Source organism: Urocampus carinirostris, chromosome 2, assembly GCF_059441175.1.
Source record: "Urocampus carinirostris isolate Australia breed hairy pipefish chromosome 2, RoL_Ucar_1.0, whole genome shotgun sequence".
In the NCBI taxonomy this organism is placed as follows: domain Eukaryota; kingdom Metazoa; phylum Chordata; class Actinopteri; order Syngnathiformes; family Syngnathidae; genus Urocampus; species Urocampus carinirostris.
Window position 1 is genome coordinate 15,377,475 of NC_142350.1, and position 27,935 is coordinate 15,405,409.

General features: G+C 37.8%; 1 protein-coding gene across 2 annotated transcripts; it reads right to left on the reverse strand.

The window, feature by feature from the left end:
* Positions 1 to 1,357: 1,357 nt before the first annotated feature.
* Positions 1,358 to 17,786, reverse strand: LOC148371173 (serine/threonine-protein kinase Sgk1). Of its 2 annotated transcripts, none has more exons than XM_088329102.1 (13): positions 17,588 to 17,786; positions 7,144 to 7,219; positions 6,498 to 6,573; positions 6,386 to 6,426; positions 6,245 to 6,302; positions 6,080 to 6,163; positions 5,863 to 5,994; positions 5,657 to 5,769; positions 5,445 to 5,568; positions 5,271 to 5,366; positions 5,036 to 5,191; positions 3,943 to 4,032; positions 1,358 to 2,804 (listed from the first exon to the last, which is right to left on the reverse strand). In XM_088329102.1, exons 1-13 carry the CDS (start codon positions 17,613 to 17,615, stop codon positions 2,640 to 2,642), a joined length of 1,239 nt encoding a protein of 412 aa, XP_088185228.1. In that variant the 5' UTR covers positions 17,616 to 17,786; the 3' UTR covers positions 1,358 to 2,639. The 2 variants fall into 2 exon arrangements, with proteins under 2 accessions (XP_088185228.1, XP_088185227.1); XM_088329101.1 differs by lacking the exon at positions 17,588 to 17,786 and adding an exon at positions 7,866 to 8,063.
* Positions 17,787 to 27,935: the final 10,149 nt, after the last annotated feature.

Below are 27,935 nucleotides of genomic sequence, written 5' to 3' on the forward strand. Positions count from 1 at the left end.
AACTGGTGGCAAGTGGCATCTTGGCAGTTGTACGCTTGACTTTTCTCAGTTCACGGGCAGTTATTTTGCGCCTTGGTTTTTCTACACGCTTCTTGCGACCCTGTTGACTATTTTGAATGTAACGCTTGATTGTTCGATGATCACGCTTCAGAAGCTTGGCAATTTTAAGAGTGCTGCATCCCTCTGCAAGATATCTCACTATTTTTGACTTTTCAGAGCCTGTCAAGTCCCTCTTCTGACCCGTTTTGCCAAAGGAAAGGAAGTTGCCTAATAATTATGCACACCTGATATAGGGTGTTGATGTCATTAGACCACACCCCTTCTCATTACAGAGATGCACATCACCTGATATGCTTAATTGGTAGTAGGCTTTCGAGCCTATACAGCTTGGAGTAAGACAACATGCATAAAGAGGATGATGTGGTCAAAATACTCATTTGCCTAATAATTCTGCACTCCCTGTATATATATATATATATATATATATATATATATATCCATCCATCCATCAATTATCTGCACCGCTTATCCTCAGTAGGGTCGCGGGGGTGCTCGAGCCCATCCCAGCTATCTCTGGGCAGTGGGCAGGGGACACCCTGAACTGGTTGCCATCTAGTCGCAGGGCACACAGGGACAGACAACTTACTCGCTCATTCACACCTAGGGATAATTTGGACCGGCGAGGGAGAACACACACATATATATATATATATATATATATATATATATATATATATATATATATATATATCGATATAGATGGATATATATGTATATAGATGGATATAGAGAGACACAGATTTTTTTTTACCACTAGGAGGCACTAAATAATACGTATTGTTCCTTTAATATTTTTGAAGTTGTTCTAGCAATAGCTTTTTGAACTGGTAAATGTTTGAGAACTTCTCTACTCCGCACCAAAAACCTTACATAGTGTTTTCATTTCTCTCAAGATAAAAAACATATAAAATGTATAAATGTTATGTAGGGATAGGTGAATACAATACAATGCATCAGTACTTGTGCCGATACTAGCTTTCTTAAGGTACTTAGTCCTCGTGATTGTGACCAATATCAGTATCATCTGCCTTTTAGTAACTTTTAACAATCACGTTCACAAGAATAACGCATTGCCATTAAATGAATGCAAAGAAAAAGAAAGCCTTTTTGTTGAGAAAGAGAAAGTTTTTTTACATATTTTCATGATGACTATTCGCGTATCTGCATCAGTTTGAAAAAGTGTGCTATCGAACATACCGACCTACGTATTGCTCAATTTATTTACCTAGGTAGGAATTCTGAAAAGAGATAGATGGACACATAGTAAAAGAGACCATACCACAAAACAATGACAACATTTTTTACAGGTAAGAGTTTTAATTTGGAATTTCAATATTCAAGTCGATCATGTAAATGACTTTCATCATAGAGTAACAATGGCAAGAAAAATAAATACACGAGATACAAAAGAGAAAATCTCAATTTCAAAAACGAAACTGTGCAGCGCCTTCCAAACGAGGCAGGCTTTACAATACAGGACTCAGTTTTGAATATGTTAGAACCGTAAATCGTCCATTTTCAATAATGTAAAACTGCTTTGTGCATTACTCTTCCCATTTCGCTTTTTCATCGATGAATTCTCCATCAAAGCCAACGGGATTTTATTGCACTTTAAGAACCCTATTAAGCAGAGGGCTTGTGGCTAATGCCGAAGCTTGCTCCATTTTATTGTTCTTCGTCAAGTTAATGAAGCACTTATATAAATCAAGATCTCTACAGAAGGGAACATCACGTAATGGAGAAGCGATATGTACTGTACACACAGCATATATGGGTCAGATCACCCACGACAGGCACGAAACATTCACAGTTCTTCTCGACACGATGCATAAATACAAATACATTTGTAATATAGTTTTGAGTGTATCGTGGAAATGATGGCAATATCCCGTTTTGATCTCTTATTGCTGGTTATATCAACTTTTGGATAAATAAAATAATTTGACCGCAACATGTTGTAAATAAAGGATTTTGGGGGAGACATATTGCCATTCAATAAATAGAAGTTTCATCAATTCTATGGATACATATAAATATCTCTTTCTAAATATACAGTACTGTACACATGAGGAAATATGTATAAGCTGCATTTTACAAGAGGTAAACATTGGAAAGAAAACCATTAAGTAATGTCTGATTTGGTCCATAGTTAAGATGAATTAGGAAAAAGAGGAAAAAGTTTTTTTTAGGTTTTGTACGTGCAACAGAGCATTAGCATGAAATAAGATTTGCGCCATGAACGTAGTAACCTTTTTAGTCCAAACCTGGAATGAGTCGCCCTTGTATGCCCTCCCGTCAAAAGTCAAAGAAAAGACGTGGACGTTGACTCTCGTAGGCGCCATCCAAATTTCATTTAGGCACTTTTCTTTGTCACATCCGGTCCCGTCGGATCAATCTGACGTGCGTCAGTACTTGGCACACTGAGTTGGTTTTCCAGGCCAGAGGCAGTATTAGTGGGCAAGTGATGTTGTAACAGGAGTCAGTCTCAAAACGTGAGTCACGAAAAAAGATCTTGCCCCATTGAGACAAGCGATTTCGTTCTGATCCCGCTGCTGAAACAAAACGCGATACGGATATATTCACAAGAAGGAATTCTCTGCAGGAGGCCCGTAAGAGAATCCCGGGAATGCCCCCGCGGCATCTTTGATGCTGCCTGTTACGCTGAAAGTGTCGTTGCAAAGGGAAGAGGACACAGGCTGGTGAGTGAACTCTGGATCGAAGTGGCGGAGGTCTGTGGGGCCGCTCTGTGAGATCAACAAGCATTGGTAATATTTTAGAATCTGACAACAATCTTGTAAGCAGGGTTTGTATGGGTGGTGGAAATCTTTAAAAATGCTGGAATTTCATTGTGTATACAAGGTTTGGAAAAGGGCTTGGATTTAGGATGAAGTGCTTGTAAATGCTTGAAATTGTTGCAATGTTTCTCGGCAGTCTGACTCAAGACCATTAATTTATGAAAAGTAAAACAAGTGTTTTTAAAAATAACACAGATGCTTCAATTTGCCATTGCATTTCTTCCCTCGTGATTAACGGCAGCTGACATTAGTTTGTATGGCATTTTTATGTGAAACCTTCTTGCATCCTACACAACCTACAAGTGGGACCTAGCCAAGCTGCGCTCAAATTGTTGAGTTAGAATGGCAGAATTCACGCCAGTCTATACCAGCCAAATGAAAGAAACAGATTGTAGATCGTAGCTAGTAACATCTTAAATAAGCACAGATGATTTTGCAAGCAAAAAGATAGCGACTTTATTTTAGTGATCAAAATAATAAACAACAAGTACAAAAATGTTATTTGATCGGCACTACACATAGAGTGTCCATATCGGGTAAGCATCGAGTGAAATACCTTTTTAAGCCAGCATGTTAAAATGACAAAATAGTGACCCAGATGACTGGTTCATTTTTGCAGTAGCTTAGTTCACACATAAGTTAAACTTTAGAAGAATTTACTTTCCTTTCTCTACAATTTGCCGTCATTGAGTGGTCAGTAAGAAAAAGAACCAGAAAATTGGTTAAAACATAGACCAAACAGAGACCGCCACAAACACTAATGAAATGGGGCACAAAAACTCGGTTTCATTTAAATTTTCTATGCCACATTATGTCAATGATGGCTGCCAGTTTAATATTTGGCTTAGGACTTATCAAATGTTCTGGTGTTTTTTCCCCAAATGCAGCCCTCAGTGATTTCAAACAACAGGGCGATAGATTCATTCACACCAGATATCCTCTTTTGATGGTTCTAGGGGAATCTGAAATTGGCTTTCAAAGTCCTTAAAAAGTGCTTGAATTTGGCCGCAAAAGGGCGCACAAACCCTGCATAAAGTGCTCAACTCGTCAAACTGAAATCTGTTTGGGAAGCTATAGTTGAACCTACCACAGAGGGGATGAAGGGCGGCGTGATGTTCTTGGCCATCAGGTCGTCCCAGTTGATAGGGGAGAAGAATGCATGGCATTTAAGTTCCAGCTAGAGAGAAATTGAAAATGTTATTTCATTTGTCTAGAAGAAATGCTCCTAAAGGTACCACTGTTTGTTGTTCTCAAATTTAGGGGTGTTCGACAAGATTTTTTTTTCAGATTTATACAATCACAATCATGTTTTCAGCATTCATCAATACCAAGTATCATTTTTATTGATGTTATAATAAAATATCCCCCAACGACATATTTATTCTGTATTTGAAAACGGCAAATTTCCTTCTAATTTTATGAAATGAATTCCTATTGAAATATTTTCCATTAAAATAAGATATTTATTAGGAAAAAAATATTTTCAGTTAAACAAATATATTTTTATTTTTCAAGTAGGAAAAAAAAATTATATTGAGCTAAGTTATGCTCTTTTGATTTAGTTGTTAAATAAAATATTATGATTACTTAAAAACAAGGCTAACAATATGATAAAATGACAACAAAAATGGTAAAGGGAAAATAAGATTTAAAACAAACCACATTTTATGCAAATGGGCAAGCCGGTCAATATCTGATGTCTTCACTTATTTTTTTAGATATCGAGATTTATGTTTTGTGGAAATATAATAACATTTAAGTATCAATCGTAGTGGTACTTGCTACACTGAACAAAAACCCCAATAGCGGACAAATTTGCAAATTCTTAAGATACGTTTTATTATTTTACTGCAATTTTCAACACTTTATTTTAAACCTGTAAAATAAAAAGTAAACCTTAAAAGTAATATGAATTATCTAATCCTGGAGGTTGCAGATCATTTGTCATCTTAACATGTTTTATTCGAAAATAAAACGTATGAAAATACGTTTTTTTAGTTGATATTCAACTAATTCTACAAAAATAAGTTCAGAGTGTATATATATATATATATATATATATATATATATATATATATATATATAAATATTTTTTTTTTCTCAGTCATTCGGTCTTTGTGAGCGCTAAAGGTTTAAGAACTCACATTGGTAATGGCTGAAAAAAAGTTTTTCATACTTACAAAATCATCCTTTACTCCCAGTCTCTTGGTACGATCCTTCTGCAGGAGCCCCTCTAGCAGCTCCCTCCCAGAGTTGGACACGTTGGGCTTGAGGATGGGGACTTTGTGCAAGATGTTGTTGTACATCTCAGCCGTGTTGCGGCTGTAGAAGGGAGGCTGCAGGGTGAACAAATAAATTAGTGTAAATTCAAATATGAGATGAGACAAAAAGTAAGCATGAGAGAGTTCGACTTACAAGTCCATAAAGCATTTCATAGAGAACCGATCCAAGACACCACCAGTCAACTGTGCGGTCGTAGGCCTGCTTCTGGAGAACCTCTGGAGCCAAGTACTGTAAAGATTTAAGAAATGGATGATTACTTTTGCAACCTAACTGCACATAGAGTATGACTATAGCATTGCATTGTACCTCAGGCGTTCCACAGAAAGTTGACGTGGTACAATTGGGTTCAAGTCCTTCTTTGCACAGTCCAAAGTCTGTGAGGACAATGTGGCCTTGGGAGTCTATCAAGATGTTCTCAGGTTTGAGATCCCTGCGACAGTAAAGAAAGTGATTCTCTGCCCGAATGCGTTCTTTCAAATGTCCGCTAGAGAGCGCTGTGGAGTTATTTTTATGGTTACCTATACACGATGTGCAGTGAGTGGAGGTAGCCCAGGGCACTTGCAATCTCTGCAGTGTAAAACCTGGCCCGGGGTTCCAAGAAAATCCTTTCTCGTTGTAGATGGTAGAAGAGCTAAAAGAACAAAATTGGTTCAACTTGCTTGACAGGTTAAACAACACATTTTTGTCAGTTGTGCACAACAAGATTAAGTGAAGAATGTCTTACCTCTCCGCCATTAACGTAGTCAAGTACAAAGTAAAGCTTGTCAGTCGTCTGAAAGGAGTAGTGAAGCCCTACTAGGAAGGGATGTTTGATGTTCTTCATCAGAACGCTGCGTTCAGCCATGATATGTTTTTGCTGTAAGGGAGAAGATATGACGTAAGATTGTATGTCACGTTACAATGTCATTACTATACTACCAAAAAATGAAAATTGGTTTTACCTCTTTCTTCTTTAGTATAATTTTTTTCTGAAGCACTTTAACTGCATAATATTTAGTGGATTCCTTGTGTCGTGCGAGCAGAACCTGCAATAGAGGAAATTTGCGTTACGATCACTGCCAAGGTGAAGTATTAAAAAAAAAAGGGCATCGCAAAAGGGAAATTACCTTTCCAAAGCTGCCTCTGCCAATGATTTTGAGGTAGTCGAAATCACAGGGCTTGATCCTGCCAAGACATATAATTAGGATTTTTTTCCTTACATAAAATTTCCATTTCTGCAATCTTGATTATAACAAGTGGGTACTTACTGTGTGTCCTCAGCAAGTGAGCATTGTGAATTGATGAACGTCTAAAAAATTGCATGAGAAAACTGAGAAAAATGTATTGCAATATTTCCAAAAGGACAATGAAAACTCTTACCCTTCTGTCAGCAAGATCATTTTCACCCTCTTCATTCTGGTTCTCGTCAATCTTCAGGAAGTTGTTAACCTCAACACTGAAAAAAAGGATTTGATGGATTCAACAGTGCATCAAAATTCGCCTTTAATTTTTCCTATAGTTTTGAACTATCACTCTGTGGTGAGAATGAGCCATCTGTTGCATCCAGACCAGACAGGTCAAGTTTACACCTGGTGTCTCAGCGCTAACCCGTCTGAGCAAAAGCTTAAGCAGCTAACCTGTGACAAAGCAGCTCTGGACAAACCTTCAAGCACTTACAGGTCACAGATACAGCACCAGACCCAAATCTCAAGCCGACCCAATGATATAGGCAGTAAAAACTACGCAATGTTTTAACTTTGTAATTGGTTTACAGTAAGGATTTTCTGCAGATGGTGATTAGGCAGTGACTAGGTTGTCCCCGGCTCGTCATAAAAGGCCTATTCTTACCCTGGCTTCTTGGACGCAGATTAAGCCTTTCACAGAACGTCCTAGTGAGATCAGGTGGCGGATAAGATTTGCTAGCGATCTCAATGGGCAAGTGGTCCGATATAACTCCAACAGAAGTTGAAATTCTATTTTAAATTTTAATTTCACCACAAGAGGAAAAAGTATATTATATACTCACTGTTGACAGATATGAGGGGTTGACACCAGCTTCTGGATGAAGTCATTCAAGCCCATTTTTCGGTCTTTGATGAAAGCTGCAAATGGAAGCAAAGAATATGTGATGTTAGTGAAGAAAAAACTCAGATATTTATGCGAGTTTATTTCTCTGAAAGCAAGACGATTTTTATTGAATAAAAAAAAAAGAAAAAGAAAATCATTGTTTTTAATGCCGCTATGCAGGTGTACCTAATGCTGTGGCAGGTGAGCACAATAGACAAATGACGTGGTGAATAAAAGGGGGTTTATTTGCAGTTTAAAAAGCAGAGTGCAATAATCCGTTGTATGCAAGGTCTAAAAATCCTTTTATAGGACAGATTTGCGCCACAGCATTGCGTGTAACTCTTAATACTGCGGCTTTATTCGTTACGCAACGGGTATGAATCTTGGGTCACCCATTCAGCCCAGTCACCGCGGTGGCCAGTAAAAAAAAAAACAAAAAAAACTTTCCATTCAGAGAAAAACAACAACCTTGAAAAAAATGCACCTATGTCTCAACTAAAATACATTATTTTAATTTGGGTGCCTACGGGTAATTGTGACTCAGTCATAACCAAGACACGACCGTGACAGGTGCTACGTTAGTTTTCTTTGCAAATTATACAACACGAGGAATACAGACTAGTAATGTCATCATGATAAAAGGAGAAGTTAAAGTAGGTAAAAAAAATTAAGGTCGCTCACCGGTAAGAACGGCCACGATTCCCCTCATTTTGCAGTAAGTGATGTCGCACTCCGCTTCGGTCACAGCCATGTTAAAATTTTCTATCCAAAAAAGAGTGATATATCCTCGGTAATAATCTCTAATTCAAGTATTGTTTTGTTTGAAATGTAAATTTTGACTTAACACGTTCTGCTCGAATTTGCCGAATGCCGACGCTAGTAGGAGTTCCTTATTTATATGAACCACGTGGTACACGTTGGTCACGCCTATGTACGTCAGTGCCGTCGCCATGACAATCGGCGGGGCGTGACGTCACGGGATTCCGCTGCACTCCTTGCAGGAGGTTGATGACGACCTCACTGCAGAGGAGGAGGAAGAGGAAAGTGTGGGAGTGTGAGGATTTCTTCCTCCTCGTTTTTCATCATCTGTAGACAGACCGAGGAGCCACTTGCACCCTTCCATGTAGACTCTACAGGATCAGTGGTCGACAACCTTTTCTGTACATTCATTGTCTGACAATATTTTCAGGGCCCGACCCAAAGGCGGCATTAAACCTGTTTGTACGTTTTCTAAAATAATAAATTATATTGGATATAGATTTGGCTCAGGAGGTAGAGCGCTCATCTAGGGATCAAGAGATCGCAGTTCGAATCCCGGCTCCTGTGTGTTACATGTTGAAATGTCCTTGGGTAAGACACTGAACCCCTAATACCCCCAATAAGCAGGTTAGCGCCTTATATGGCTGCACGGCCGCTATTGGGAAATGTGAAGCACAATGTAAAGCGCTTTGGGAAATCTTGACTTGGAAAAGCGCTATATAAATGCAGATCATTTCATTTCATTTGTCCCCTAAGGGAATTTGACCTCCACCGGCTGTACAGGGGAAAAACAACAAACCTTAACATTACATTAAACAAAACAAAAATAACAGCAGAATGACAAAAATGCATGATAGTGAATATTACGATTTTTTGGGGCGGGAGAGAGACCTACCACATATTTTAAGACAAAATTCAACGAATCCGGCAAACCCACCCTCTAAACAAAAGCTAGTTATTCAGCAAATGATCTCACTGTGCAACGTTAGATGTTTTGATAAAATCTATAAAATAATAATGGTGCCAGAGTGTCCCATATTAATAGAAATATACCACTTAAAATTTGTCTTCCTCCCAGTTACTGAAAAGCGTTGAGGCTTATCATTTTGGTCATAAATAATGTTTTCAAGGTGCAAGCAGAGTTATTTTGTAAAAATTTCACAAAATTCTGCAAATGATGATATTGACGCATTGACCTTCGACGCAAACAACACTGGGCGAGTGGGAGCAGAGGGTGTGCTGTGTTTAGAACTCCGCCCACCCTTAGTGCTCACCCAATCAAATTGTTCTGGGTGCTTTCCTGGAATTTGGGGGTGTTTACAGTTTTTTTTGTGGGTTTTTCTTCATAAAGTGTCTCAAAAGTGAATATGAATTATTCAATGAACTCCCATATAAAGGATTACTTAGCGATGTACAGGCAAAACGGGGTCTGTTGGTGTGATACCTTGACTGTAGACTGTAGTCAAAATGTGCCCTACACACATATATATATATATATATATATATATATATATATATATATATATATATATATATATATATATATATATATATATATATATATATATATAAATGGAGCATATCTACAAAATTCAATGCATTGGTTGACTGCACATGCACTGCTTGCTGTTTATTTATGCCCAGGATAAAATTTCTTAAAGAAAGTTTCCATGCTCGAAATTTTGTATTTTGTCTCCAAACCAGATGTACTCATGAAAAGAGCCATACATGGCACATAAGTGTTAGGTTACCGAAACCTGATATAGTCCATTGAGTTTATGGATGACTGTCAGTCTTTGTTGAGTCCTTTTCTGAATTTCCCTGGTGTGTTGATCAAAGGTGACTTTGTCGTGCAGTGGTACTCCAAAGTATTTGACAGTGTACACTGTTTCAACTGTTTGTGTGTTTATGATGGGGTGTTGGGATGAGGGGGTTTTACCGACATTGGTTTTGAGGTGAGCGGCTGAGCATGATTCTGTGAAATGTTTGACTGTGTCATGGTAGTCCAAGATGGACAGATTGACTGTCAGAAAGGAGTGCAAGAATAGCTGTGTCGCCTGAGTATTTTCGATATGTTGTGGTGGGTAAAATGCTGTGGAAGTCATTGGTGTAGAGTGTGCACGGGAGAAAGGCCTCAGCACACATCCCCGTGGAACCCCAGTACAAAAAAATATCGACGAAAAAAATAATAAAATTCACAATAATAATAACATCAATCATAATGACTTTAAATCAAGTCATATGAAAATTTAGATGTCCTTGTAACCGAACAACAAAATTGCATTCATTCATTTTCCGAACTGCTTGTCCTGCTTAGCCCTAGGACACGGGGAGAACATGAAAACTCCACACAAAAAGGTTACTGGAATAAAACCCAGGACCTCTGAACTGTGCTAATAGCAACACACTCTGGTGTCTATTTTATTGTTTAACGAAAAATGTCACGTCAATCCGCATGCTAAGTAATTAAAAATACAAACTCATCAAATAAACCACCTCCGCGAAAAAGTGTTATGTGGTTTTGGTGTCGTGTTCTTGACATAGGGATCCATGCATCCCCCAACTCCGTTGCCAAAAGTTTTTCCATAGCTGCAAGTTTGTTTTAAATTGTTATAACATGATGTAGTTGACCATCCTCCCGTTGATCAGCTTTAAGTACAAAAGTTTGGTTTGCTTCATCCTTCACTGTATCTTCTGCGGACGGGAATCCTTGTTTCCAACGTGACAGTTACACCGCCCAACAGACAACTCCACCCGCCCTCGCGAACCACACATATTTTTATTCAAACGTGCTACCTCAAAGCCCGATTTTAGGTTCAGTCTGAAAAGTAGCAGTGCCAGTAAAACAACAATAGGTAAAATATAACTTATCAGAACTTTTTTTTTCGTTCTGCGTGGCCCGGTACCAAACTACCGACGGCCCGCTTCATGTCCGGGGCCCGATGGTTGCCGACCATTGTGGTAACTGAAAGCGTGTGGAGAGGCAGTGCAAAAAACAAAACAAAACATGGCACTAGGATGAAACGCAGGCTTATTTTTTTTATGTTAACTAGAATAGCTATGTTGCTGCCCATCCATTTTTTCTATCTACCGTAGATGTCCTGTTACTTTTATTTAGGTGTCAATAAATCCATCATTTTAGTAATTTAGGTTTTTAACTGTCACCCAAAACAGCTACATAGCTCTCCATCAGTTTATCTACTTACAGAAGCTATGTTGCTACTGGAGCTATCTTCCCTTATTTAGGTATCGAGAAAACCGTCCATTTACATTTTAGCTGCATGGTTGTTATTCCATTAAATATCTAGCTGTCTTATCATTTTAGATATATAGCTTTACAGCTTTCAATCCATACACTTATCAACTGTCAGCTGTCAATTTGTTTTCTATATACCCTCCCTTCTAGTTGTCTAGCTGTCTAGCTGTCAATGTATTAGTAATTTAACGGTCCATCTAGATAGGTATCTAGCAGTTCATCTAATACGCTTTCTCGCTGTTCACTTATTTATGTTACACTGTCTAACTGTTTTGGTAGCCGTCAATCCATTTAGCTTTTTGTCAACTAGATATCTAGCTGTCCACACGTTTAACTAATTTGGTTTCATACATTTAGCTATCTGGCTGTCTAGCTCCCAGTATACTTAAAAATAAAGCTGTCTGTTCCAAGTAGTGATCTGGAAACCCATTTATTTAGTTAATTAGCTGTTTGTGCCACTAGCCATTCGGCTATTGCTTTTTTCTCATCTATTGCTGTATACATTTGGCTATCTAACTGTCTGGCTGTTACTACTGATACTACTACTTGTCAATCTGTTAAGATATACTATTTTTTTTTTAATTTGTTTAGTTATTTAGCTGTTTAGCTATTTAGTATACATCTTTAAATGTCTATCTGTCTATCTTTTTAGCTATCAAGCTGTGAATCTATTTAGCTACTTATACATATCACAAATATGCATGTTAAAAACAACAATAAATTGATACAAAACAAAGTGACACGATGCATTGTTGGCTGGCAAATCCATTTCCTCGTTTGTTGAAGAGTACATTTTTTTAGTCGTTCAAAAAGTACCAGTGACGATTGAAGGAAATCTATTACACAACTTCAGTATATCGTTAATCATTTAGCAGAGAGTAGTTTTCGTTAAGATGGTGTCCCATTGGCAGCAGAAACTCTGACCTTTCCACTGTGAATGCTTAAATATTTAGCCTCTACATTAACAACAGATTGTGAACTGACAACCTTGTTTTAATGGCGTTGTCAATGTATCAACTTTGGCAAACTATTTGCATCTCCTTCTGCCTTACCACAAGGTCAAGGTAACATTGCCCGTCAAGCGCAATTATATAAATTCAGAGAAATACAACATGACGCCATCACTTCTCTAAGCCGCGGCACCGAGTCGGTCCATCTGGTGTGGATGTGGTCCACTAACCTTGTAAGTTACATAAGTGTGCCATTATGCAAATCGCTAGCCCGAGCTCCAGGGAAATGACTGATCTGCATCACAAACTAGCCAACGAGTCATAGGGTTTTTCTTGGGCTGGGACTATTACAAAAAAGAAAAAGCTGCTGAAATGTTAGTTTCATTCCTCTCTCAGCGGAGAACCCCTTGCGGTTTTATTATTGTTTTGCATATGACTCTTTTGTATTTATAAACGGTAGAGAGATTGCGAAAAGCCAGTTTTACTTGTGTAATGGAAAGAGGAAGTGAAGTACAGTTTTTGTGATTAAAAAACACAGGTGCAGTGATGCTGAAAGTAGATCTACCTGAGCAAATACTCTGCTATCCTTTCACAAAGCAGTACGTCAGAGGTATCAGGTCACCAATCCTCTTGCCTTTCTTACATCATTCATTTGAATTATTTATATTCAATCCTGCAAATGTTGCTAGATTTAATGTTTGTGTCTCTCACTGACATGACGACAGTAGGAGGGTGTCAATGTGGCGTCATGGCAAGGCCAAACAATGGGCCTTGCTAATCGACACTTCTACAAATCCTACTGCTTGGCCCCATACTAATTTTGGCATTAAAAGTTGAGAAATCTTAGTAGGAGCTTGGAGATCTTGATTTCTTTTTCCAGGGACACAAGCCATGACAGAATTAATGCACAGCTAGTCCGACTATTCAATAGTTTTTTGCCTAAATCAAAAATATATTCTTACTCTCTTTTACACAAATGCTTAAACACATGTATGCAAAGTTTGTATTGTGCACAATCCTTGACTTAATAAACTTAGACAGGGTAAACAAGATGTTATGCCAAAATATAGTTATATAATGGCCTGGCAAGACCACAGCAGGAGAAATTTTGATCATTTTGCATATCGGGTGAAACTGGTTTTATTGTGGTACCCTTGCCAGCTCTTAAAATACCATTTTTAATGAAGTGACTTATTAAACACCTTGAACAAAACATTTTTATGAATACATATATATTACTTACATAAGTAATAGCTTGAAAACACTTATTTGATTTTTTGGGAAAATTATCAACTTATTCACTGCTGTTGGCAGCTATAGACATCAAAAACCTATAAAAACATATTGCCTTGATTAAATTCATTTAGGCTGACTGTACAGGATTGTTTTAGAAAATTAGAATATGATACGGAAGTTTTTTTATTTTCTGTAATGTAAAAAAAAACCAGAATGTCATATTCTAGATTCGTCACAAATTAACTGAAATATTGCAAACATTTTATATTTTAATGATGCTAATTATGGCTTAAAACCTCACAGTATACTTTTCATGATATTCTATATGCGATAATTGAGCTTTTGCCATAATATATGGTTTATAGTTGAGCAATGATAGGTGACTTTCAACACAGACTGCATTTGTTTTTAAAGGTGTGACATGCAAATGAGTTTGGTCTCCTGGCTTAGGGCGTACAGTTTTTCTCAAACCGGTACACTAAATTAACTGGGCCTTCATAAAACATTAAAGCATAATAACGCTGTAATTGCCAGAGGGTGGATCTTAGTTGTGGGAGTGAAATGTTTTACAATGCCCAATTCAATCAAAAGACTAAAATCCTATTGAGTATTTTTTGACAAAAAGAAAGCCAAAAAATGATCATTAGAGTATGTAATTAAGACTAAACTAAAGTTTCTCATATTTAGTGAAAACTAAAAAGTGTGCACTCCAACAATACATTTTTAGCTCATTGGCGTAACATTTTGGTAAGAATAATTTTTTTTAAAAACTAGTTAAAGTATATCTTAAATGAGAAAAATCTACAAACGTGAAATTATTGTAAATACTTTAAGAATTATTCTCAACCAAGAATAGAAAAATATATTTGAAATTAAAACAAAATGATCTCCTATCTGCTAGGTATACATGTTCTTATTTTGTAAATTTATGATAATTAAAATATCAAAATCATAAAACCCCCCCAAAAAAAAATCAACATTAGAAATCCTACCTTTCATTTCAACAAAAGTTTTTCCAAGTAATTAGAAAATACACATTTTATTATATACATTATTTGTTTTATCTCCATTTGTTGTTAGTGCTTTTGGAACACAGAAGCAATTGACCAGGTTGAACCTTGTTATTAGCAACACGATTTGCCAGCAGCTGCATCAAGGACACTAACCTCATTGATAATTAGCGGTGGTTTAGTTTTAACCATTACTATTAAGCGCTTGTTGGCTAATGCTATTTGTAGCATTATCACCTTCAGTTTCTTCTGCTTCATTTATGTGTAAGCAAATTCCGTTGACAAAGTGATCACACCCGTTTAACTGATACCACTGAAATCAATGATTGTTTTCTTTTACGTCTTGCCTGGCATTTGCAAAACTTGCAGATAAAAGCGCTTCTTGTGATAAGCCTCTCCTGAGCTCATGCTGGCCTTCGTCACATGGCACTTTCACAAAATTGCTTCTGTTTCCTCTACCGTCCCATTTAGTCTTGTGACCGATGCGTGATAGTCCGGCCCCGCGATCACTTCCTCGCACGCCAGTCGAGGATAATAAGCCAGCAGATGCAGTAAAAGCCCTTAAAGTGTCACACCGAGCCTCCGTTATCTCACTGCGGTTTGAGTGATGGTGATGTTTGCCTTTTTGGAATTAGTCTCTGTCCTCGCTTGTTTTAACATGTATTTTGCTATGGCTCAAAGTTAGAGTCGCCATTCAAAAAAACATTGTCATCCCAATTTAATTAAACACATTGGATTGTGAACACTCAGAATTATGCAATTCTGAAGCAGTATTGGAAAGCAATTTTTCTTTGTGGTGCAATAATTCCAAGTGTTGTTGATGAGACGGCAGAAGGTGTAGGAATGAGTCACACAGGCGAACCCAACTGCACGCTGAGCAGAAGGGCTGCTGGCTAGTAATGAGAAGGTTGGGAATTTAAAAGTCTGTTTAGAGAGATTGCGCGCCTCCGTTTCACACCCACACAGTCACGACAGCGATGTACTGAACTCGCCTGCTGCAATTTACTTTCCACAATCTCACCTATTGGAGCAGTTAAGCTTGGTTCCATCACAGTTAACAAATGGCGCCGTGATTGCAATCGCTCTGTTTGTTTTTGACCTCGCAGGAAATACTTTTCGATGGGGAAATCTGCTAATTGAGGAAAATGTTTTATCTCATGTTTGGTTAGATAAGCAGCATTTTGCATCAAATTAACACAGTAAACAAAATGGAGTCTTTAGAAATGTATCTCAAAAAATGTTTTTCCATTGCTGTGGAAAAAAAATGTCCAGTGATTCTCAAAATGGGGTTTTTCAGATCTTAGAATAAATAAATAATAATAAAAGAAGCAGCCATGTTAAAATATTTTTAAGTTATTATTAGATTATATAGGGTTTGTACACCTTTTGCATGGCTAAATTCAAGCACTTTTCATGGAATTCCAAAGCCAAGGTTTAAATTTCCCCAGCACCATTTATTCAAGAAATTCTTTTTGAATCATGTATTTTGCAGGTCCATAAATATATCTACAATTTTCAATTTTAATCTTGCGTGTGCATTTATCAAGACACAGGGTTTTTAGAGCTTGATCAAATGTCAAATATGTTCATGAATCTGAACGATAAGCGTGTAAAAATCTTTGAGACAAATCTCTCCCCAAATAGGTGTTGGGTAAAAATTACGGTAATATGTAGCTTACCTTTTTAGTCACAGGAAGTTCTTCCTGTTACAATTTACCACTAGGAAACACTACTTTTTTGCATGTGCAATAATAAATGTCCATAATTGATATGTAATCATTGCACTAATGCACTTTCATAGGGTCTTTAAAGGACAATGGCCTACATACTTAATCAGCCGCCGTTAATCACGAGAAAAGTGCAAAGGGCAAAGTTGAGCTGTGTCGGCATCATTTTTGAGTCAAGTCAAATCAAATTTATTTGTATAGGCCTTAATCACAAAATATTTCAAAGGACTGCACAGGCCACAATTACACTATCCCCTGATCTGAAATCGGCATACGGGCAAGAAAAGACTCAAACACATGAGGAAAATAAAAAACATTGAGAAGGGGCCTCAGAGGAGGTAATCCCCCTTCCATAATGACCCGGCTGCAATAGATGTTGCATTGGGTAACAATATACAAAATGTGGTCATATCAACGATAAAAAAGGTAATACTTAACATATTTAAGCAGACTGGTTTGAAAACATTCCATTTGTTTTAGCACCTATCCCAAAATTCAAGCACTTTTCGATCCTTGAAAAACACAACAATAAAATCCAAGCATTTTCAAAGATTTCAAGCAGTCGTACGAACCCTTATTATGTATTTGTTTTCTGACAAATTGTCCATTAAGAAAGTTTCCCGCCAAGAATATTTTGGTTAAAAATAATGCAAAAATGTAATTATCTACATAACACTTTAAAAAAAATACTTGGGTTTGTCTCAAATGATCAAAGAAATGTGGATCTTTTTTTACACACCAAAATCAATAGTGGCTAATGAGAAACGTATAATGCTACGGAGATGTTATAGACACAACAGTTCTTTTAAAAGCACTTCAAGCATGTTTATATGTACGATCTCAATTAGGTGTGTTCCTATCCGCTATTGGTATCGGAAATTGGTTCGCTACCAATCAAATACACAGTATATGGCTTTATCAAAATTCATCCAAGATCTCTTATGTTGGCACATACAGTATATACAGTACAAGCAGCCAATTCCAGTTTCTGCTCCAGCTATTCTCTCTAACATTGTCTAGATGTAACATTTAGAGACTACATCATCAAACAAAATGGCCATGATTAAGTTGAAATTTGAGGGTGGTAGGACTAAGAATTAAGGTTGGTAATGCTAACCTGAACTCAAAGAAGAGGAGTTTTCCAAATGCCAAAAGCTTTTTATTCAATTATGATTACAAAAAAATACACAACAAAGAATGACGTATATCATTTTTCAAATGATACCTGACAAATGATGACATCATCACAGGAATGGTTCCTCTAGAATTAAACAACAGATTCCTTGTTTTTAAGGCCAGGTGTATAAAACAGCATGCTCTGAAGCCATCTTTGCTGATATCCAGCCTCCCCCCCAAGTATCTAGAGATTTATAGATGGGCTAAGCATGACTTGGCAACACCTCTCAAGGTGCATTTGTTCCTCAGAGGCTGCCAGATTAATCATCCAGGAGAAAGGTACACCTACCTATGATGGATTTCTTGCCAGTCTTCATCTTTTTTTCCAGCTCTTATCAGTAATGGTTGAGTATTTATCCGCAGAAGAGCATCCAGATATCTTTGACCGCAGCCTGTGCACGCACACACACACACCTCCCGCGGTTGCTCTCTCTTTCTTTAGCTTTTGACGTAGCAGAAAAATCCTCAATTTAAAGAGAGACAACTTTACTCAAAGCGCCACCCTCTTTGTTCACCTTTGTTTTTTTTCACTCAATTCCCGTTCAGACAATGTGAAACCAAAGTAGTGTGACGCACCTTGTCTGTAGAGTGCACCTCTCATTCGTTCACAATGCTCCAAAGCAAAAGGCGGGTGTATGGTTACGGCTCCCATCAGTGTGGAAGTCTCGAAGGTTCTGGTCTCCATGACAAGGGAACCCGCGGGAGTAAGACAGAGGATAAATAGTGTTTTTTTTAATTGGCTTCAGTTGCACTTTTAACACTCATCAAGCATCTTCTGGCTTTAACTTATTCAATCACTGTTCGGTGCTTTTACCTTCAAGGCTTGGCAAGTAAGCAAGTGCGAGTGTTTGGTTTTGAGGCTAAATCAACATTGGAAAAAAAGATGGTGAGGTTTGTTGGTGGAAATGGATGGTACAAACAGACTTATGAGAAAGAATCAGAAGCTAAGGGTGGATTATCAAGAGGAAATGACTGGAAATAAGTGAATCAGAGCAAAACTAATCTAATAATATGAGTATAATTTAGCATGTTTTAGAAAAATTTTGGCATTTTGTGCGACAGTCAAACAAGGGCTTTCTGTATTCTCAAAATTCCCAACAGCATTTAATGTTGTGCAAACATTGTCCTGAATAAAACAATCAAGCAATTCCGTCGTTTGTGTTTATTTTATAAAATACCACATGAGCAGCTTTTCAATATTTTGTTTATTTTCTAAACAATATCCCTCATTTGTTCAATTGATATGTCATTTTCACAATTAACGACCTTGACACAGGTCAAAGGTTGAGGAAACCATTTTTGTTTTTACATAATAAAAAATGAATTCAGAGTAGTGAATGTTTGTTGGCCGCTTGGAAATCGGGAGAGGGCCACAATAGGCCCACAGGCCTTAGTTTGAAGTCATGTTGAATCGAGGCTTGAATGGAAACCTTGCATTTCGTATGCCCCAGTTTTATTTTGTAAGAGATTGAATCGTCAACATTTAAGATTTTTTTTCTCCTGCTTTTCATGCAACTATTAAATTTTGATTGGGAATAAAAATGGCTTATTTCACCATTGATTCAAATTTTAAGTGAGTTTTAAAAGTAAAATGTTCCACACCACATATTCCAAGCACACTTTTATAAAGAACTAAAAGCAATTATGATTCTGTAGGTGTTTGCAATGAAACCCCAGCAACATCCAGTTTAAAGACTATCTTTGAAGGCAAATGCATGTAGTACTATACATTTCGTTATGAGTTATGAAGAGACTCTTATGTTGCCCTACTTTCATTGTAAAGGCGTTTTTTGTCCAAGCGTTGCCGAGGAGACCAGATCAGAACAGTCCCCCTGCGGACCCTTCTTGAACTTCTTCAATGAATATAACAACCAGTGCAAGGAAAAAGACACTTTTATTGTCCAAGAGCCAACAAAGGAGATTTTAATAGATTCTGGGGGATTGCAGATGACCTCCTTTGGAGACTTGGAATTGTTGAACGCCGTTCAAATGGCACAGTAATGGGTTCAATAATTTACAATGGTGTCTGACTGACATTTAAGAAGCATAGGAATAGCCTAGATTCGTTCATTAAATAATAGGTTTGTCTATTAATGAAAAATAAACTTTAAAAGATTGACATCATAGTTACTCTAATAGCTTTTTTTTAGTCACTGGAGCGTAAAACTAAATAGTTTTGTTGTGTAGTTGTGACAGCAACCTTTGATGCGTAAATGCAAATACATCCCCGGTTCCCAACCTCACATTGCAGCAGTATCAGTCAGATAACATATCTATGTGATTGACTTAAAACACAGTATTCACTTTACATGTTTTGACATTGTTTGATCATATTCTGACATTGCAAAACAGAATTCTGAAGAAACATCTAATACTCTACAAAATATTTTGCACAATTTTCCATTGATAATCTCCCACCTCAGAGTGACTTGTTTCCACCCTTAATTTGCATAGAAATGCGCCGTAAGAACGTGTAGAGTTCAGTCTCATAAATTAGATAAAGTAAACAGTGTAGTATCATCGATATGACACAGAGCTAAACCACCAAAAAAAGACCAAGACCGCAGGGGAAGCATTATTGAAGCTTTAGTTTTCTTCATTGCATAGTGAAAACTGCAAAGGTATAATAATATGCCAGTAAGTTGGCGAAAATGAACTGCATTAACTTACATTTGACTGAACTATTACAATACATAGTTGTTTAAACATCATATAAACACTTTGAGGAACTTATGGCATTGCCTTGTCAATCCTTCAACATGGATGGGGATGGATTGGACATGCACCAGTCCTGTCAGCCATTGTCTGAGTCTTTGTTTATGTTGAGCTGACGTAACCGGAAGTGACGCTGGAAACCCGGAAATAGTATCTTTTTACTACATTTTTCAATTTAAAGCCGGAACAAAAGCAAAATTTTGATGTTGAACACTTTCTAATAAACTTATATCAATTTTAAGAACAGTAATTCATTAATTACATAAAAACTGTTGCCGTAGGGGCAACACAAACAAAATTCCAGTTTCAGGTGTTTTAGATGAGTTTCTGCAAACAACATTTGAATAAATATTGGATTCCGAAATTAACAGTTGGTCTATGTTAATTTGTCAGGCGGTAATTTTCTGCCACTAGGTGTCATTTGCATTTCATATTGGATATTTGCGCATTCCTCACATTGACCGTCTGTTATTTTATATTCTGTTTAATCACTTTGTTGGCTCAATTTATCCTCAAGGCTGACCCGGACGGAACAGATTTCCATGAAATTCAAATTAGGGTGTGTGACTTTATCGCTGACAACCTTCAATGCAACCATTGATTTATTAGGATACCTCCAGTCGTATTCAAGGTGAATCACGTCACATGACAGCATGGAAATTTTATTTTTTGTCGAACTTTGACCTTGGAAAGGTCAGCACCATAAGTAATTATTTTTGGGCATTTAATCAATTATATAATGACTTTCTTTAAGGCTTGCTGTTATATTTGTTTTTCCATCCATCTGCTAGTTAGCAAACTTGTTTGTGGTGAACAGCATGTACAGACAGGCATAGCTGTTTTTATTCTAAGGGCTGGGATTTTTCCACTGGAACAGCATTAGATGAAATAGTCATCAGCAGCTTTAATCACATCCTCCAAACTGAATGGTCCCCTTCTTTCCTTTCATGGCCTGTAACTGAAAATCTAGCACTGCAAAGATAAACCTGCAGCTTACTTGAATTGCGTTGTCTTCTTCCTCTCAAGTTCTTTCCAACCAAGTAATCTCTTTGAGACCCCTGGAGTACAAAGGCGGCGTCTGTGTGCAAGGGATAGAGCAGGAGAGTGGAGGTGAGGGGATTGAGTTCATGCCGTCTGCACAGTCGGTCACTAAGCGAACATCCCGAGCTTGCCAGTAGCTATCTTTAACCTGATTAGCCACGGCCAGTCACGCTGGCCATAGATTCGTCAGGTATGCTGCTCTCAAAGTCACATTTGCTCTATATTTGTAAAGAAAATGTGACTTTTTTTGCATCAACTCATTCAATGCCAACCGTTCATCTCAAATGGGAGGAGCTGGTGCCAGACATTTTCACTAAATTTTTAGGGCCTACAGAAAATGTAGTCCTGTAGCTATAGGCTTAAGATGTATCAAACGAAATCTTCAACCCTCATCTTTCATGAAAAAAAAGATGCTTCTATCTTTTACCATTTTGTGGTTAACAACAGTTGGACATTGCTAAGTTTCTTGAAAATTCTAGTTTCCAAGAAAAAGGTTTTTGTGAAACAATGCATTTCAAGCAGAACTTTCACTTCTGTGCTTCTTTTTTTGCATTAGGGATACCTCTAATGTCTAAACAATGCTTTTCATAAACACAAGGGCACTTTGTTTGCAAAGTAATAATTTATTGCAATAACAGTCAAGTTAAGTCAAATTTATTTATACAGCCCTTAATCGCAAAAATGTCTTAAAGATTACAATTCCACAATGACCTGATCTTAAACCAACATGCGGGCAAGGAACAACTCAAAACCTCAGCGTGAGGAAAAAGAGAAACCTTGAGAAGGGACCTTACAAGTGGTATCCCCCTTTCAGGATGACCAGGGTAAATTACATTTAGCATTACAGTACACAAACATAGTACAGACTAGGTAACATGTTGAAAATTTGTCCGGAAAATGCATGACAGCAGCGACGCCCCCAGCCTGTAAACTAGTCCAGAAAGTCTATGACGGCCACGACGCAGCTTTCCATCTCTGCCAGCTGGTCCATGCAGGCGTTCACATGCTTCAGGTCAAACGCTGGTCCGCTGACTCATCTCAAATCGTCCTTCTCCTTCGTATCACCACTAGGCAGGCAGTCGGAAAAAGACAGGACAATACAGAATGTTTGGTGGGCATCAATCATAAGCTTTGGAATAGAAGTGTGTCTTAAGCCTTGATTGAAAAACTTCCATTGAGGTTACAGATCTTATCTCCGGAGGCAGGGCAATCCATAGCACCGGGGCCCGGATGGAGAACGCTCTCAAACATGCAGACTTCTTGGCTCTCTGAGTCACAAGTAGACCGGCATTTTCCGAGCGCAGACTCCGTGCAGGAACATAGGGGGAACTCAAATCAGAGAGATAAGAGGGTGCAAGTCCATGCAAACATTTACATGTTAACAAGAGAACCTTACAGTCACATTTTAAGTGGACTGGGAGCCAATGCAAGTTGGCCAATACAGGAGTAATATGCTCAAACTTTTTGGTCTTAGTCAAAAGTCTAGCTGCTGCATTCTGAACCAGCTGCAAACTTTTGATGCTAGACATCGGGAGACCAGAAAGCAATACATTACAGTAATCAAGCCGAGAAGTAATACGCACGAATTAAAAACCTCTGCATCTGATTGGGACAGCGTCGAACAAATCTTCGCAATATTACGGAGGTGGTAGAAAGCTATTCTAGTAATATTTTTCACAACAACAATGAACTGATACATGAACAATGCATGAACAATCCATGAACTTTGCAAGAACTTTTCAGCACCCGTTCTTCCTGGTGAGGTGATCATGCGATAAGCAGCGCCAAGCCCTGTGTAATAGTTAATTAAAATAAAAAAATAAAAACATATTTTCACGTTTTAGCACTCAGGGACAATATTTCTGAAAACGGATTTATACGTGGGCAACACGCCGGCGCAGAGGTTAGAGCGTGTGCGGCACAGTTCTGAGGTCATGAGATCGAACCTCCTGTGTGGAGTTTGCATGTTCTCTCCATGCTTGCGTGGGTTTCCTCTGGGCACTCCGGTTTCCTCCCACATTTCAAAAACATGTATGTCAGGTTAATTGGCCGGTCCAAATTGTCCCTAGGTGTGAATGAGAGAGTGAGTTGTCTGTCTCTGTGTGCCCTGCGATTGGCTGGCAACCGGTTCAGGGTGTCCCCTGCCCACTGCCCGAGGATAGCTGGGATGGGCTCCAGCACCCCCGCGACCCTACTGAGGATAATCGGTGCAGATAATGGATGGATGGATGGATGGATGGATTTATACGTTATGGCATTGAATTATTTAATGTCTAATCACGGTTCACAGATCCCTTAACCACCTGGGTCACCAGGGCACCGCTTCCTGTGTCTTGGGCATGTACAGCCTGGCGCCACACATCCCTCTCCAAGCGTTTTATGTTTTTTTTTTGTTTTTTTTTTGATGGGGGTTTCCCATTGTCTAATATGAAACACAAAAGACACCCAGTGGCAGAAAATGACCTAGGGACAAATCAATTAAGATATAGATACTTTTGTACTTTTGGAATTTGCTAAGCATTTAGATTAATATATTTTCAGAAGACTAATTGTGCTAAATTTATTTAAGAAAAAAACATAATCATCCAACATGATACACAAAAGCAACCTAGTGGCAGAAAATGACCTCAGCACAATTAAATGAATGAAAACATCTTTTCAAATTCAAATATGAATTATATCGGCAACTGTAAGTGTGTGAAACCTGAAAAAAATACCGTAATATTTGAACAAATGGGGAATTGATGACAAAAATCATGGGTCAAATTGATTCATTACCACAATCACTTGAGAAAACCTTTGTTTGACTGTTGCGCAAATTGCTAATATTTTTCTAAAATATGCTAAATTATTCACATATTATTAGATTAGTCTACTAAAGATATGTGTTAAATATAATCAGTGGTAAAATAGTTTTTCAGCTGTATCATTATTGTCACACGCCAGTGCCCGTCATTGTGGTCTGGCTCATCTCTGAAGAGCAGGATGACGCTTTACACCAAAGAAAAAAAAAGTGACCAGATTATAAATGTGCTGTATCTGAGTCAGATCAGAAGGCATTTTCTGATTCTGGTGTCCGTGAAAACCAGTACTGTTTCATGTGGGGGATCAAACCCCTTCCTCCAAAAATCAGCCTGGAGAGGGATTGGCGCCGGGATACTGTACTTGCCCAATACACACCACAGTAAGTAGTGCCCCCAGCGGCTAAGGGATCCGTAAACCGTGAACGAGGAGAATGCAAATGTATAGTGATGCCCCTGAGTCACTGCTTTAAATGTTGCTGTAAGTAAAGGACACTTTAATCTACTTCAGTATTATCAGCTCTCTGCTATCTTGTTTTGCTTCCACTTAATACTAAACATAAGATTCGAAACTGCAGCCTTGACCTGCTTTTCTTACACGAATGTTTGGATATCTGATCACATTTCTGAGTTGAGGACCTGGGGGAAGGAAAGAAAGTTTAGATCACTCTCATAAATAGGGTCACTTCCTTTCTGACATTAATGAGGGTGCACAATGAGGGGGACTATTGTAGGGCACCCGGTTCGTCTACACTCAAGGACAGAGTGGAGTGGAAAATGTATTGCACTAAAATAGCTTGCTCATGCCCACAAAATTCACAGCAAGTCCCGCCCCTGTTGACTGTAACGATTCTGATAAATAATGATTGAGGTTGCATCACAGAAATCATCACAGGGTCGCCATTGAAGTCACATTGTCCTAGATGGCGTCATCATTATATGTAATAACACCATCTGCCTAATCTTAATGAAAACTCTTTGGATAAGCTAAGGGCTCAAAACATGCACTCAAGGTAGTTTTGGGTGCGCAAGGGTTTTAAATATCTCATTAGCATATATCAAGTGAAGGGTTCGTGACTCGAGTTATACAACAACTACCGGTAATCTTACCTAATGGAAGCCTTACAGTTGGTTATTCTCGGAATGATGTGTGCATGAGTTCACCGAAGGAATTAAGTAATAATACAGTACGCATGCAATCTTTGCAGGGGATTTAGCATTTTGTTTGATGGTGCATTAATGTTACTTTAGTCAAACAAGCTTGTAAGTGATAAAGGAATAAACAAGAAAAGCATAATCAATATTTAAACCCAGACTCTCAAGATTGTGTGCATTCAAAATGTGCTTGTAAAGTGATTGGAATTAATGTTTCACTTCTATTGACAGCTTCAGAAATTATTGGCCATAAATGATTCACTTCCTTTGACAGTTATAGGCGTATATGGCAGCTTTTAAAGCTAGACATCGGGAGACCAGAAAGCAATACATTACAGTAATCAAGCCGAGAAGTAATAAACACACGAATTAAAACCTCTGCATCTGATTGGGACAGCATCGAACGAATCTTCGCAACATTACTGAGGTGGTAGAAAGCTATTCTAGTGATATTTTTTACGTGTGACTGAAACGACAGATTAGGATCAAATATAACACCTCACAATTTTCTTTTTGTCTAATTTCGTTTGAAAATCAGGGGTCACAGACACAATTGACTTGAGGACAGCTGGATCCAGGATCTGAGTGAGCTTGGGCAAAATCAGGTTTTCCACAAGAAAAGCTTTTTAAAAACATTTCAATGTTCTCAAATATATTTTTTATACATGATACAAAATTATATGCGAAGGTAAAAAAACAATAATACTTAATGTAAAAATATTTCAATGAATCAGTAATAAATAAATTCATAATTCGCATGGGCTGCACTTACAATAAACATTAACATTAAGGTGGGGGCTTCAAACCATTATCCGGTGAGCTTCAGTTGGCCCTCGGGCTGTGAGTTTGAGACCCTTGTTGTAAATCCAAGATAACAACCCAGTGGAACAGATTGTACTTGACCCAGTGATGAATTTGGAACTGTTTTAAGAGTTTTCATTGTGCGTTTCAATTGTATGAGATAATAAACAACCAAAGCGCGTTCAGTTAATCTTCACAAATCTTACATCAGCTCCTGGTCTAACAGTTAGAAATGAGAATCTGCTGTTGCGGTGGGACAAATGTGACTTACGCGTCACTTTTAGCACAGCGGATTTGCTGAGTGCCTAGTGAAAGTATTGCTGTCTCGTAGCAGGAAATTACTTTGGCTTAAATGAATCAATCAATAAATCAACAATAACAAAATGACAATCATTTCTCATCTTGTGCAAATCCATTAACTCTTTTGTTTAATTTTGTATCTGCTGTTTTCATGTCATTTCCACAGAACTCAATTGTCGGTACGGAGAAAGCACAGGCCTGTCACAAACTGAAGCTCTGCAGTTTCTTTGAGTTGCATCGACGCATGGCTGTGTAAGTAAGTACTCGAACGAGAAGCCTCTTTTCAACTTGCCCAAGGTGCCGCACTGATTTTAAATTCCTCACCATCACAGAAGATTGTGTCCTTTTCTTTTAAAGACTCCTATCTTACAATCAGCTCGCTCTTTTATGGAATGTATACGCTGCAGGACAATTGAGTTGCATAACAGCTCAACTATTCTCTGGTGGAAAGTGCTAGTCCTTTGTTGGGGTTACTGGACCGTGATTGAAAGTAAGGTGCAATCTTGTCAGCAAACTTGAATTGTTGAGTAATTGTTCATTTGAGTGTGTGACCACCAATGAAGACTATTACTTGTGATTAATGCCACATAGCCTTAGTAGATGTTCAAAACTTGTTTTTGTATTGATCAATACCAAGTTAATATTAGTGAGAGTATCACTGTCACCAAATAGGTTAATCAAAGTATAATTCGGCTGATTAAAAAAAACCTAATCTTTAAATGTAAAGCAGGGATACTGATCAGTGTAAGTAATGATGGCAAAAAAGCAGTGCAGCCCTGCAGGGAAACACTTCACACACATAGGGACTTCAAGATGATTCATTTCCTTGGGTACGCTGTTATGTAGTGTACTGTATATCACGCTCTAAAAAAAAAAAAAAAAAAAAAAAATATATATATATATATATATATATATATATTTGAAGAGTGTTTTAACTGTTTGTGCTTATGCAACAAGTGAACATGTAAACAAGGAGGTAAAATACAGTGCTTAATCATTTTTATTTTAAAACAGATATATTTTGTAAGTTTTTGTACTTAGGCGGTTTCTTATTTTGCACAGAATTTCAGCTGAGTAATCAAAATGATGACACAGTTTGCCTCCTATTAAAGGGGGATCCAAAATGTTTTAATGCCGCTTTTATTTCAAACTGCACTCAGTTCTAATAAATCATTTTCTAAATCAGTCATATGGTGCACCCGCTTCACGGGACTTCAAACGTCACCATGTACGTCATCAACACATTCATCGACTCGCAGTTCATTAACCACTCAATACTTTTGAAAGGCACTATACTTTAGAATAAAAGTCCACAACACGGTTACTTGACAGCATAACAAACTTGTTTTCTAATTAGTAGGGCAAAATAATTCTTATGATGATTACTGCATCATTTAGTATCCACGTCATTCAAAAGAATCATGTACATCCCAATGGAATGAGCTGACTTGAGCAGAAACATGCAGAAGAAATCAGAATTTGTGTCGTGCAACGGCTTGTGGGAGGTGACGCTGGACCAGTTTGAATTTGATTGAAAGCCAGGACAAATAGGACAATAGCAAGACCTTTTTTGGGCTGTCACTTTCAAAATCCTCTGTTGATGATATCATTAGCGGAATCTAGGTTTTATTCTACATCTGAACATTGATGCTACCCTGTGAACTGATTTAAAAAAGGCTTCCTCGTTGGCTGCCATCCCAGTCCAGAGTTCGTATGGGTGCTTGAAATCCTTGGATTTTCTTGTTGTGTCTTCAAGGATTAAAAAGTGTTGCTATTTTGGGTGAGGTCCTTTTAAATGCTTGAAATTGTTAGCATTTTTCTCTA

Excerpts from the sequence above, each read along its gene's own strand:
- LOC148371173 (XM_088329101.1), bottom strand. The coding sequence starts at position 7,935 with ATGGCTGTGACCGAAGCGGAGTGCGACATCACTTACTGCAAAATGAGG. Across the intron at positions 5,367-5,444 it reads CTTTCTGTGGAACGCCTGAG|TACTTGGCTCCAGAGGTTCT; the intron begins GTACAATGCAAT and ends AAATCTTTACAG. Across the intron at positions 5,192-5,270 it reads ATGAAATGCTTTATGGACTT|CCTCCCTTCTACAGCCGCAA; the intron begins GTAAGTCGAACT and ends TTCACCCTGCAG.